We start from the raw sequence: 12100 nt of genomic DNA on the forward strand, positions 1-12100 counted from the left end.
CCTGCCCTCCCGCTCCCCCCCCTCCCCCGGTAGCACCCCGGGGTGTGGACAGCTCTGTCCCAGCGTATCTGGCTCCGCTTCCTCTCAGGATCCCGGGTGCCCACGCCAGGCCTGCCCACGGGTGCTGCAGGTGGCATCGCCCAGGACAGGCGGCTTCCCCAGCCAGGGCCCAGGCACCGCCGCTGGGGTGCCCGCCCCCTGCAGGCTGACTCGGGAAGAGCGGTTTTTTGAGCTCATGTCTGCAAAGGGTCTTGGAAATTGTCACTCAAATGCCCCCAGTTTTTCCTGAAACAGCCTTCCGGCCGGAGATCTTTCACAAACGAAGTAGAAAGAAGGAAGTAGTGCCCGGCCGGCGAGGCTCAGGGGCTGAGCGTCGACCTGGGAACCAGGAGGTCAGGGTTCGGTTCCAGGTCAGGGCACAGGCCCGGGGTGCAGGGCGTGCAGGAGGCAGGCGACCAGTTACTCTCTCATCGTTGATGTTCTATCCCTCTCTCCTCCTCCCTGCAAACAATAACATTTGTTATTATTTGTTTGTTTTAATAACATTTATTCTTCTAACGAAGAAGGAAGAAGCACCCGGATGCTTCCCACAACCTGAGAAATTGTGGTTTTAATTGCTGGGTAGTTTCAGGCCTGCCTGCTCCCTCCCGCCCCCTCGCTCCCGCCTGGGCCCCGGGGGCTGTGCACTGAGAGGCCAGCTGCTGGGCAGAGGCCGGTTCTTTCCCACAAACCTTGGTGTGTAGCCGGGACATGTGACTGGCCTACGTGGGGGCCACGGGGGTCAGTGAGTCATAACTTCTCGCTCAGGACAGTTCAGTGAAGAAACTCATGGGGAGCACCTGGCATCCAGTGACTGCACAGTATATGCCCACCGTTATCATTGTCATGGTTACTACTTGGCCACGCCCCGTCACCTTGCTCCTCCCCTCTAGCCACGCCCCCACCGTCAACCTCAGAGCACGCCCCATCACAGCCATCACCACCCTGAGGCCACGCCCCCACCACCCTGAGGCCACGCCCCATCACCCGCTGGCCAGGGCAGATGCTGCCTCCGCTTACTGCCCCCCGGGGTGGGAGCGGCAGGTGCGGAGCTGGGCGTGTCCCGCGGACCCGGTTGACAGCAGGTCTTGTCTCAGGCCTGCAGGTACGGGCACGTGCAGCACCTGGAGCACCTGCTCTTCTACGGGGCGGACATGGGGGCGCAGAACGCCTCTGGGAACACGGCCCTGCACATCTGCGCCCTCTACAACCAGGTCAGTGTGGCACACCCACCTTCCACAGCCAGGGCGGGGAGCAGTGTGTGTGGGGGTGCTCTGTTCCCTGGAGGAACAGAGGGCGGACCCTGATTAGGGTGACTGCTGGGGGTCCCAAGGGTGTCCTCTGCCACCAACAAACGGTATCTTCCCAGCCCAGTCAGTGCTTCCGTCTTTTGGGGTGAAATCTCCAGCCTTTTCCTGAAACCAGGCCCTTTCCCTGCCCAGTCCATGGGCACACCCCCACCCAGGCCTTTCCAGCCACTTTGAAATCCCAGTTTGCTTCTAGCTGTCAACTCCCACACATCCTTCAAGACCCCATTCAGGTAGCCCGCCCTCCGTCAAGCCTCCCCTGGACGAGCTCCTCATAGCGCCAGCCCTGGTTCTCGCTGCGCAGTGCTTTGCAGGACCGCCCGGTGAACATTGTGACCCCCTGTTCTTCCTGTTGGCACCCCCCCCCCTGCCTTGGGCCCCTCTTCTCAGGGGCATGAACAGCCGTGGCTCGTGGTCTCCACATGGCCAGGCACCACGGGGAGCAGCTCAGCCTGCTGGGCAGGGAGCATCTCAGCGGAGCTTCAGGAAGTATTGGCAGGGCGGGGCCTGGCTTCCTGCTTATGGAGGCGACCCCCCCGCGCCCCCCCCCCCCCCCCCCCCCGCAGTGGGGTTTGTGTGCAGCCGGGGCGCTCCCCGGGGGACCCTGGTGTCTGCATGGGAGTAGCTGTGTGAGCCTGGGTGCCTTGCCCAGCTGCTCTAGGAAAGCGCGCCCCGAGACTTGGCCACAGCTGGTAGAACATCTGTGCCAACATGTGCTTCTCACTGCCCGCGACAGGGAACAGTGCTCTGTGGTCCCCGGGCGGTTTTGCGTGTGCTTCATCCTGACACAAGCACCGGGTAAACATGCTTGCTGTCACTTGAAATAATTGTGGCCGCGATGTGCTGGGGCTCGTTCCAGCGTGAAGATGCGCCCAGCAATCTGGGGAAAGGCTGTGTGCAGATCAAATAGGAGTCCGGAGACGAAAGATAAATTTGAAAGGCATGGGGGGGGGCGGGGGAGGGTGTCCGAGGAGCTTTAGCTAAAGGAGCTAAGTTCTTGTCTCAGGACCCCTTGCTTTTTCTTAACACAATTTGTCCTAAGGCAAGGTGGAGACACACACTTCAAGCGGTAGGGTTCCGTACAGAAGCAGTGTCAGATTGGGGAATTGCCGTCAGCTGCTCAGGGTTTAGCCAACAGGAGGCAATAACTAGATAGAGGTGCCCTGAGCTGTCTGGCAGCAAACAATCATCCTATTCAGGTTTGGGGGACGTGCCTTTTAGCCATTCCAGCAGGTGATTACTCATGTGACTCAGCCCTTGTTGAGCCCCCAAGTTCCATCCACCTTTTGGTGAAACTTGTAATTATGACATGCTGGAACTGGCTTCCGCCAAAGATGGCCTCTGAGCGTGGGGTGGTTCCACGGACAGAGGCACGGTGTTTCTGTCATCCCAGCCTGTGATGGGCGGGGCTCGGTGTGACCCATGTCCCTGCTCAGGTCTGTCCTACCTCTTGGCCGAGGGCTCCAGGAGGACCCAGAGCTGGCCGGGCTCTCAGGAAAGCCCTGCTCCAGGCACCATAGGTTAGAGGAGGGGTCCGCGAACCCTCTCTGCAGAGGCCACAGGGCCAGGGCCACGGGGCCACGGCCACGCTGCTCTGCCGCTGAGGAGGGCAGCCATGGACTGCACTAGATGACTGTGTGGCTGTGTGCCAGTAAAACTTTATTTACAAAGCAGGCAGCGGCCCGCTTGAGCCTGCTAGGGGTGTCGAACTCAATCAGAGAAGGGGCCAAAATCTAAAATCCAGCCTAAATCGCGGGCCGAATGGTTTACTGAACAGTCATAAACTGTCATTGTGATGGAAACGCAGCGGAGTGCAGTGATGACAGCGCGGTGCGGGCCACATTGCAAGGCCTGGCGGGACGGATTTGGCCCTCGGGCCTTGTGTTTGACACATGTGCGTAGGCCTTCGTTTGCACACCCCCTCCTGGGCATCGAGCCCACCACCTGGGCATGTGACCTGGATAGGAATAGAACCGTGACCTCCTGGTTCCTAGGCTGATGCTCACCCACTGAGCAACACCGGCCCGGAGTGTTTCACTTCTGATGAGTTTCATGCACACGCAGGACTGCAGAGTGCAGCCTTAAAAATGGGCCCCTGCGTGGCCCAGGGGTGCATATACTTTAAACTTTTATAGCTTCTGTCAAGTTGTCCCAAGTGTGTGTAGCAGTTAAACTTCAACCGGTAGCATTGGGCGTGGGCGTGGGCGTGGGGGGGGTCACCTGGTCCTGGTGGCGCGGAGGGAGGAACCCGCCCTCTCTCTAACGGTGCGTGGTTTCTCCGCATTCTCGGGAGGGAGCTTCTGCAGCCGGGGCGGGACCTGCCGCGGTGGCTCCCGAGGGATTTGTCCGTCACCCCCGGGTCCGTGTGCCCTGCAGGACAGCTGTGCGCGGGTGCTGCTGTTCCGGGGCGGCGACAAGGAGCTGAAGAACTACAACAGCCAGACCCCCTTCCAGGTGAGAAGAGCCCTCCCGGGACACCCGCACAGACGGGGCTGCGGCGGGGGGGTGGGTTCCGTGGGCCTCTGAGCATCGCGTGTGTTTGACATGAGGCCAGCTGGCTCGTGGGGGATGTCACCTGTGTTGGGAGCTGTGCCCGGCGCCTCTGTGTCCCTGGGTCCCAGGGCCGGTGGCTCCCAGAGCTCTTTCCTTCCTACCAGTGAAACTTCCAGGCTGGCCAGTGTGGCTCAGTGGACAGAGCGTCGGCCTGCAGGCCGAAGGGTCCTGGGTTCCATTCCCGGTCAGGGCACATGTCTAATTTGCAGGCTCCATCCCCAGGAGGCAACCGATCCATGATTCTCTCTCATCACAGATGTTTCTAATTCTCCCTCGCCTTTCCTCTCTGACATCAATTAAACATATTAAAACACAACACACAAAAAACACGTGGCTCCTCACCCAGAGGCGGTGCCGTGGTGCCGTGGTAGGGCCGGTGCTCTGGGGCGTGGACACGGCACAGAGTCGGCACCGCGGAAAACGGGGGCGTAATCTCGGCCTAGACACTGCTGAACCGGACTGTGTGGCAGATGAACGGTGCCCCGCCTCCCTGGCCGAGCGTCAGTGACTAAACTCAGACGGAAAGAAATCAGGACAGGTCCCTGGATTTTGCTGTTTGGACATGGGAGGCGGCCAGCCAGTGTGGTTCAGTGGTTGAGCATTAACCTAGGAACCAGAAGGTCACGGCTCTGTTCCCAGTCAGGGCATATGCCCCTATTGTGGACTCAATCCCCAGTAGGGGGCATGCAGGAGGCAGCCAATCCATGATTCTCTCTGATCATTGATGTTTCTCTCTCTCTCTCTCCCTCTCCCTCTCTCCCTCTCTCTCTCTCTCTCTCTCTCTCTCTCTCTCTCTCTCTCTCTCTCCCTCTCCCTCTCTCCCTCTCTCCCTCTCTCCCTCTCTCTCTCTCATCATTAATGTTTCTCTCTCCCTGTCCCTTCTTTGAAATCAATAAAAGTATGTTTTATTTTTTAAAAATAATTCTTAATGTTGAAAGTTTAAGTTTAAAAAATTTGGCTCTAGAAATGTCAGTCGTGGTACTGTAGATATTTGGCTCTGTGGACGAATGAGTTTGCCGACCACTGGCCTAGCAAGATGCTCTCTAGTCCCTCCGTGCTGTCTCAGAGGCTAAGAGAGCCTCCTTCTTCCTGTTGCGTGGTCTCCCCGGCACGAATGTGCCATGGAAATGGGGCGAAGCCCTGAGGAGCCGCGGACTGCGGTTGGGGGTGTGTGTGGGGGTGTGTGGGGGGCTGGGTGGAGCAGCAGCTGCACCGAGTGGGGGTGGGGTTGGCCCCTAGAAACGCCTGTCTGGGTGGACGGCATCAGGAAGGGACAACTGGACTCCATCTTAAAGAACCTCTTCACGGGTACCCCTGCCCTTCAGCATCGTCCCCGGTGGACTCCTACTCACCCTTCAAAGCCCCAGCTCCTCTGCAGGGGCGCCCTGCGGCCTCTGGCTCCTGTGTCACTCGACCTGTACCCTTTCCGTATCATGTTGGAGTGGGCGGCTCCTGCGCCAGTTCCCCCGATGTGCTGGGAAGAGGCTGCGCCGTCCCACCTTCCTGTGCCCAGTCTCTGCCTCGGCGGGTCCCTGGGAAGGCGCTGTGGCTGGGCAGAGGCTGGACACACAGCTTCCTGTAATTTCTCACTCTGGCCACTGGGTGGCAGTGTTGGCGCGGGCCAGCGGGGGCTGAGGGGGAGGCTGAGGAGGGTGGAGGGAGTTTGCAGAGACCTGTCTGCTCCTGGAGGTGAGTCCCCCATAGATCACCAACCGGAAGGAGGAGACACACTCCTGCTCGGTCGCCTGGGTGTCACCTGGGAGCCTCAGATGCCAGGCGCTGACCGCTGACATCGATTTGTCCCGGCGCCGGGGCTGGGGGAGGGCAGGTGCCGGCCGCTCCATCTCCAAATAGGACAGTGGTCACCGGGTCCTGGCACGTGGCTGCCTCCTCCCGGGCCTCACACAGACTGTGCTGGAGGCAGACAGACAGGTGAGGGGAGAGGCAGGGAGTCAGAGAGGGGGAGACAGAGATGGAGAGAGACGGGGAGACAGAGAGACGGAGACAGATGGAGAGAGAGAGATGGAGAGAGAGAGATGGAGAGTCAGAGAGATAGGGAGACAGAGGTAGGGAGACATTGAGAGATAGGGAGAAAAGAGAGATGGGGAGACAGAGAGAGATGGAGAGAGAGATGGGGAGACAGAGAGATAGGGAGACAGAGGTAGGGAGATATTGAGAGATAGGGAAAAAAGAGAGATGTTGAGACAGAGAGAGATGAAGCGAGAGAGATGGGGAGACAGAGAGATAGGGAGACAGAGGTAGGGAGACATTGAGAGATAGGGAGAAAAGAGAGATGGGGAGACAGAGAGAGATGGAGAGAGAGACGGGGAGACAGAGATGGAGACAGGGAGACAGAGAAATAGGGAGACAGAGATGGGGAGACAGAGAGACGGGGGGGGGGGGCAGAGGCTGAGAACACGCTGGTCTCCATTGCAGCTTCATGGAGATCTAGCGACGTGACCTGTGGAGTGTGACGTGTAAGACGGGGATTCACGTGTGTCACTGTCGCAGGGGCTCACCCACCAGGCGAGCTGCCTGTGCCGCGCCCCCCGCCCGTGTGTGTGGGAAGGGCTGTCCCACGCCGCGCTGTCCCACGCCGGCTGCTAACGACCTTTCCCGCTGGAACGTGGGAGCCACGTGCAGCCCTGGGCGCCCTGACCCGGGAGCTGGCCTGTGGCTGGGAGCTCAGCCCACAGCCCCTCCGAGGGCCCGAGCTGGAACCGGACCCCGTGGGACCAGGACCCCATGGGACCGGGACCCCGTGGGACCGGGACCCCGTGGGACCGGGACCCCGTGGGACCGGGACCCCGTGGGACCGGACCCCGTGGGACCGGGACCCCGTGGGACCGGGACCCCGTGGGACCGGGACCCCGTGGGACCGGGACCACATGGATCCGGGACCCCATGGGACCAGGACCACATGGCACCAGGACCACAGGGCTGCAGCCGGGCGTGCAATCGAGGACCAGTGTCCGGGAAGATCCAATGTAGAAACCGTCTGAACCTCCCCCGAACCCTGGACCAGGAGGCACATCCCTCAGAGACCACCCAGGGGGCCTCCCGGGCCGCACCCCAGCCGCACCCCCAGCCGGCAGCACTGGCGGCCCCCAGCGCCCTCCTCCCCCTACCCCCGCCCCCGACCTGGACGGAGTCTCCCCCGACGGTCCACGGGCTGAATGGGGTCCCGGTTCCATGGGGTCCTGGTCTCATGGGGTCCCGGTTCCACGGGGTCCCGGTTCCATGGGGTCCTGGTCTCATGGGGTCCCGGTTCCATGGGGTCCCGGTTCCATGGGGTCCTGGTCTCATGGGGTCCCGGTTCCATGGGGTCCCGGTTCCACAGGGTCCTGGTCCCACGGGGTCCCGGTTCCATGGGGTCCCGGTTCCATGGGGTCCTGGTCTCATGGGGTCCCGGTTCCATGGGGTCCCGGTTCCACAGGGTCCTGGTTCCACGGGGTCCTGGTTCCACGGGGTCCCGGTTCCACGGGGTCCCGGTTCCACGGGGTCCCGGTTCCACGGGGTCCCGGTCCCACGGGGTCCCGGTCCCACGGTGTCCCGGTCCCACGGGGTCCCGGTTCCACGGGGTCCCGGTCCCACGGGGTCCCGGTTCCACGGGGTCCCGGTCCCACGGGGTCCCGGTCCCATGGGGTCCCGGTTCCACGGGGTCCCGGTCCACGGGGTCCCGGTTCACGGGGTCCGGTTCCACGGGGTCCCGGTTCCACGGGTCCCGGTTCCACGGGGTCACGGTTCCACTGGGGTCCCGGTCCAGGGGTCCGGTCCATGGTGTCCGGTTCCATGGGGTCCCGGTTCCACGGGGTCCCGGTTCCCCGGGAGGAGGGGGAGTCATGGCTTCCAAGGTCTACCTCGGCCGGGTCTTGGGAGAACAGGGTCGGGCCGGTGAGCTGGCCGGTCAGTCCCTGCCCTGACGTGGCGCGGGCCCACCCTGTTCTCGGTTGTCGTTGTGGTCTCTCCGTCTGTCCCCGTGGGCTCCGGGCTCGTGCTGAAGGGCGTTGCTAAGGGTGTGGGCGGCGTGTGCGTCTGCTCACACGTGCGGCCGATTTGGCGGCGGCAGCAGCAGCATCAGCGGCAGGCGCAGCTGGCAGTCTGTTGGCATCGAGGTGTCCGCGCAGGGACCCGGGCCCCTGGGCACAGACACCAGCCTGTTCATTGTGGCTTCAGGACCAGGCATGAGCCCTGACCGGAATCGAGCCCGGGACCCTTCAGTCTGCAGGCCGACGCTCTACCCACTGAGCCAACCGGCCAGGGCTTTTTTTTTTTTTTTTTTTTTTTTAAAGGCCCCGATCGGCTCGTTTGCTGTCGCGGCGCGGTGGCCGCTCTCAGCCGTAACGCCTTCCTCTCCCACAGGTGGCGATCATCGCGGGCAACTTCGAGCTGGCGGAGTACATCAGGAGCCACAAGGAGACCGACGTGGGTGCGTGGGGCCAGGGCGGGCTGGCGGGCGGGGCCAAGGCGGGCGGCGTGGGCGGAGCCCTCTCCATCCCCCCATCCTCCTCGGACGGGCCGAGTCTGAGCTTAGCCACGCGGCAGAGAGCGGAGAGGCGATGCGTCCGGCCTGTGCCGGGGCCACCTCGTGGCCGGTCGGGCTTGGGACCCACGAGTCAGGGCAGGAAGTGGGCGAAGTGGCCTCAGGATGGGCCGGACCCCGACGGGTTCACTAGAAGGTTCTGCCACACACCCGCCTCCACAGACTCCGCTTCCCAGCGTGGGGCCAGGCCCATGGGGGGCCACGTGCCGTGTAAGGGGGCAACGTGAGAACACGTCACTCACAGGGAGCCTTCCATGTCTGTGGCCCTGGGGCCTCACGGACAGCATATAAGCACATGTGGTGACACGTGTGTGCATTCCAGGTCTCTATGGTGTGTTTCCAAGCTTTATTTGCTATTTTTCTTATCGCTTCCTATTATTATTATTTTTAAACAGTTTCTTAGGGATTCCTCCCTCAGGACTTCGCTGTCCTTGGTTCTGATTTTTCTCCTTCGTGGAGGCCCTGCTCTTGGGAAACTTGTTTGGACCAAGTTCACGGCCCTTCAGGCTTCCTCACGGGAACAGGGGTTCGCTTTTTGAATAGTAGGAATTATGGGGGGGGGGCATCAGGATTTGAGAGACGCTTAGGTGGGTGGGACCAGAAAAGGCGGGGACCGCTGACCGACAGAGAGAGGCGGCGACTGGGTGAGGCCAGATGGGCCGGGGGCACCCCTCCGCCCTCCTGGCATCGTCCCACCCGGTGCCGCCCGCCGCCCGCTGACCCCCGCTCCCTTCCAGTGCCCCTCATGCCAACCAGGAGGACCGTCTCCGGGGCACCTCCTCCCTCCCGCTGCCCCTCCGGCGGCTGGGCCCCGCCCTGCATCGCGGAGGAGCCGGCTGGCCTGTGTCCCCCGGCCCCGGGCCTGCACAGGAGCTGCAGCGGGGAGCAGGCCCCCTGGACCGGCAGCGGTGAGCGTCCGCGATGGGTGGCACCATCCCATCGAGGGGGGGCTCCCGGCGCCCGGAGAGGTGGCCGGTGCGCTGTGTGTCCCTGCCTGCGCCCTCGCCCTGCGGAAGGTGTCGGGTCTGCGCCGTGCGGTGTGGCTGGTCCCCCCGCCTCTGGGAGCTGCCCGGCCGAGCATCCTCTCCCCGCGCGGCTGCATGAGCCCTCCTGGGAGCCGGCCCGAGCCGTGGCTCTGAGGCCCAGCCATGCCACGCCACGGCGGGCAGCACCGCCGAGGGGCACCGCGGAGCCGCATGCGCAGGGTCTGCAAAGGGGCTCAGCAGGTGCAGTGGCTCAGTCCCGCCACCTCCCCGGCCCCAGAGAGCAGGACAGGACACGGCGTCTGGCCTCAGAACGCCGCCGCCGCTGCCCGGGCCACCTCACTGTCCTGCTTAGCGCCTCCTTGAGTAGGGCGCCCCCCGTGGGGGGAGGCGGGACGTGGCTCCCTTCCCTGGCCCCGGAAAGGAGCTGAGCAACTCTGGGCACTGTGGTCCCGGCCTCCAGCCCTGCCCTGGACCCCCAGTCCTCGCCAGCCCCCCTCAAGCTCAGGACCCGCCTCTGACCTGTCCCCCGCGAACACCACCTCCAGCGGCGCCAGGCCACGCGGGGGCGCCGAGGGGCCTTTAGAGCGCAGGACGGGGCGGCTCCTGGCTGGTCTCTCCCCTTTGGGGTGTAAGGAGCCTTTCTACCCGGAGGCCGACTGCCTTCCCACGCAGAGGGCTCGGGCTGAGGACAGAAGCAAGACCTGCTGGCTGCTGGACACGTTAGTGACCCAGAGACGGGACACAGTGTAGCTACGACTCGCCTTCTGGTCCCCTGACAGGGGCACCCCGCGGGCTGCTGTGATCTCCACGGGCCTTTTATTTGCCCCCGGGGAGCAGGTGGCGGTTCAGTGAACACCCGCCCGCCGGCGGCTGAGGGCAGAGCCCCGTCTCAGGAGGGGTGCTTGGCTGCTGCAGGCGGAGGCCCCCACCCCAGGCTGGGGCAGGGGAGCGCGTCCCTGCGGTCACGGGGAGGTTAACGGCGGTGCCGGCGGATAAGCTCCGGGATAACCCGGTTTCCCTCCGCTGAGTGTTTGTGATTGTGATTGTGCCGGCTTCGGGGGCGGCGCAGGCAGATGGCGGCGATGACATGGGCTGCTTCTCCTCAGCCGGGCGAGGTCGGTGTCCGCGCCTGTCCTTCCGTGCGTCTGTCCTCGCGGCTACACCCCTTCCCCTCCCGTGCGCTCCCTGAGCCGGTGTGAGCCGGTGTGAGCCGGTGTGAGCCGGTGTGAGCCGGGCTCCGATGAGCCCGCGGAGGGCGCTTGGTTACCGTTGCTAGGCTTCGGGACGGCGCCGGTAATTACGCTTCGGAGACCGGGCTGGTGCGTGGAGGGGGTGGTGCTTTCACACGGATTTCTCAATGCAAGGGGGCGGGTGGTGCGTGTGCGTGTTCGTGGGCGTGTATGCGTCTGCGTGTGCATGCGTGTTTATGGGAGGGGAGGTGCACCATGCCGTGCGGAGGGAGGTGTGTTTGGGAAGCTGCTGTGGGGAGGGAAACGGATCCGATCGACAGGGGCTGCTGACCGGGTCGCAGGCGCTGGCGGGAGGCAGACACGGCTCCTTTGTGTTCGCGGGGACGGCCCGCAGTCCCGGGGCCCGGCCCTGAGCCGTGTCCTCTCGCAGATCTGCCGATCCGGGCCGGCACCGCCCGGGCCCTCTGTGTGCGCCCGGTCGCCGGGCTGGGGTTTGGCTGGAGGGAGGCAGGCACCACACCGCTCTGGTCCACGCTCCCTGAGGCCGTTTTCAACGCTGGAGCCCTGGCCGGTGTGGCTCAGTGGATGGACCTGCGTTCGGTCCCAGGGCACGCTCCTGGACCCGGCCGGGCGTGTGCAGGAGGCAGCAGACACGCGCTTCTTTCCCATCGACGCTCCTCTGTCTCCCCCTCCCCCTCCCGCTCTCGAAAATCCCGGGGGAGTATCCGGGTGAGGAGTAATACGCAGGACGACGGGCGGCCCTGCAGACCAGCTGCACACGGCCCTCCCCGCCGCCTCACCGGCACCCGCGCTGTGGGTGCTGATGTGGCCGTTCTGATGGGTGTGAGGGGACCCTCCCCCCATTGTCCCTTCAGTTGATGGCAGGCCTGGACCCGCCGTGGACACGAGCCGCCCGGGGGTGCCAGGCCCCCCAAGGGACGAGCCACCGTGGGGGGGTCTGTGCACCCTCGGGGCTCACAGGAGTGTCCCTGTGTGTCCTGCTTGGGTCTCAGCCATGTCTGCTCCCCGGTTCTCTGCACCCCACCCTGTTTCTGGGCCGTCCCTGTCCCAGCTTCCCCCCCACCCCACTCGCCCCGGCCTGGATGCTCACCTCCCACCTCTCACAGCGGCGGGCCAGGCTCCTGCCTCCCTCCCCAGAGCCGGGGCCGCTGGTCGAGGGCCGCACGGGGGGGCGGGGGAATGCTGAAAGGGCGGACACTGTTCCCTGCCAGGGCCGGAGTCGGGGTCGGGCTATAGCAGGTTGGGTCTGGTGACGGCCCCTCGCGATGCACTTCTGCTCTCACGTGGTGGAGACAGGGCCAGCGGCCATTGCTGCTTCTTGCATTGGGGCCACCTCCGTGGCCTCCGAGGGCTGCACCCCAGATACTAGCTCAGTGGGATCAGGGTTCTTTTTGTGTGTGTGTGTGTGTGTGTGTGTGTGTGTGTGTTTTAAAGTGTTTCTTTTTTCCTAACATTCTTTAA

The 12100-nt window shown here is 63.8% G+C and overlaps 1 protein-coding gene across 9 annotated transcripts in view; it reads left to right on the plus strand.

Annotated features, from left to right (window-relative positions):
• The window catches only part of SHANK2 (SH3 and multiple ankyrin repeat domains 2), a 132586-nt gene that overhangs the window by 18501 nt on the left and 101985 nt on the right, over positions 1-12100 (plus strand). For 7 of the 9 annotated variants that reach the window (XM_036416646.2, XM_036416647.2, XM_036416649.2 and 4 more), the window contains exons 8-11: positions 1137-1253; positions 3723-3800; positions 8262-8328; positions 9180-9350. In XM_036416646.2, the coding sequence (XP_036272539.1) occupies positions 1137-1253; positions 3723-3800; positions 8262-8328; positions 9180-9350 (433 nt within the window). The remainder of the gene's footprint in view (positions 1-1136; positions 1254-3722; positions 3801-8261; positions 8329-9179; positions 9351-12100) is intronic. The other 2 variants (XM_036416652.2, XM_036416653.2) reach the window with 1 other exon arrangement.

The sequence above is a fragment of the Pipistrellus kuhlii genome, unplaced genomic scaffold (assembly GCF_014108245.1).
Source record: "Pipistrellus kuhlii isolate mPipKuh1 unplaced genomic scaffold, mPipKuh1.p scaffold_m20_p_56, whole genome shotgun sequence".
In the NCBI taxonomy this organism is placed as follows: Eukaryota; Metazoa; Chordata; class Mammalia; order Chiroptera; family Vespertilionidae; genus Pipistrellus; species Pipistrellus kuhlii.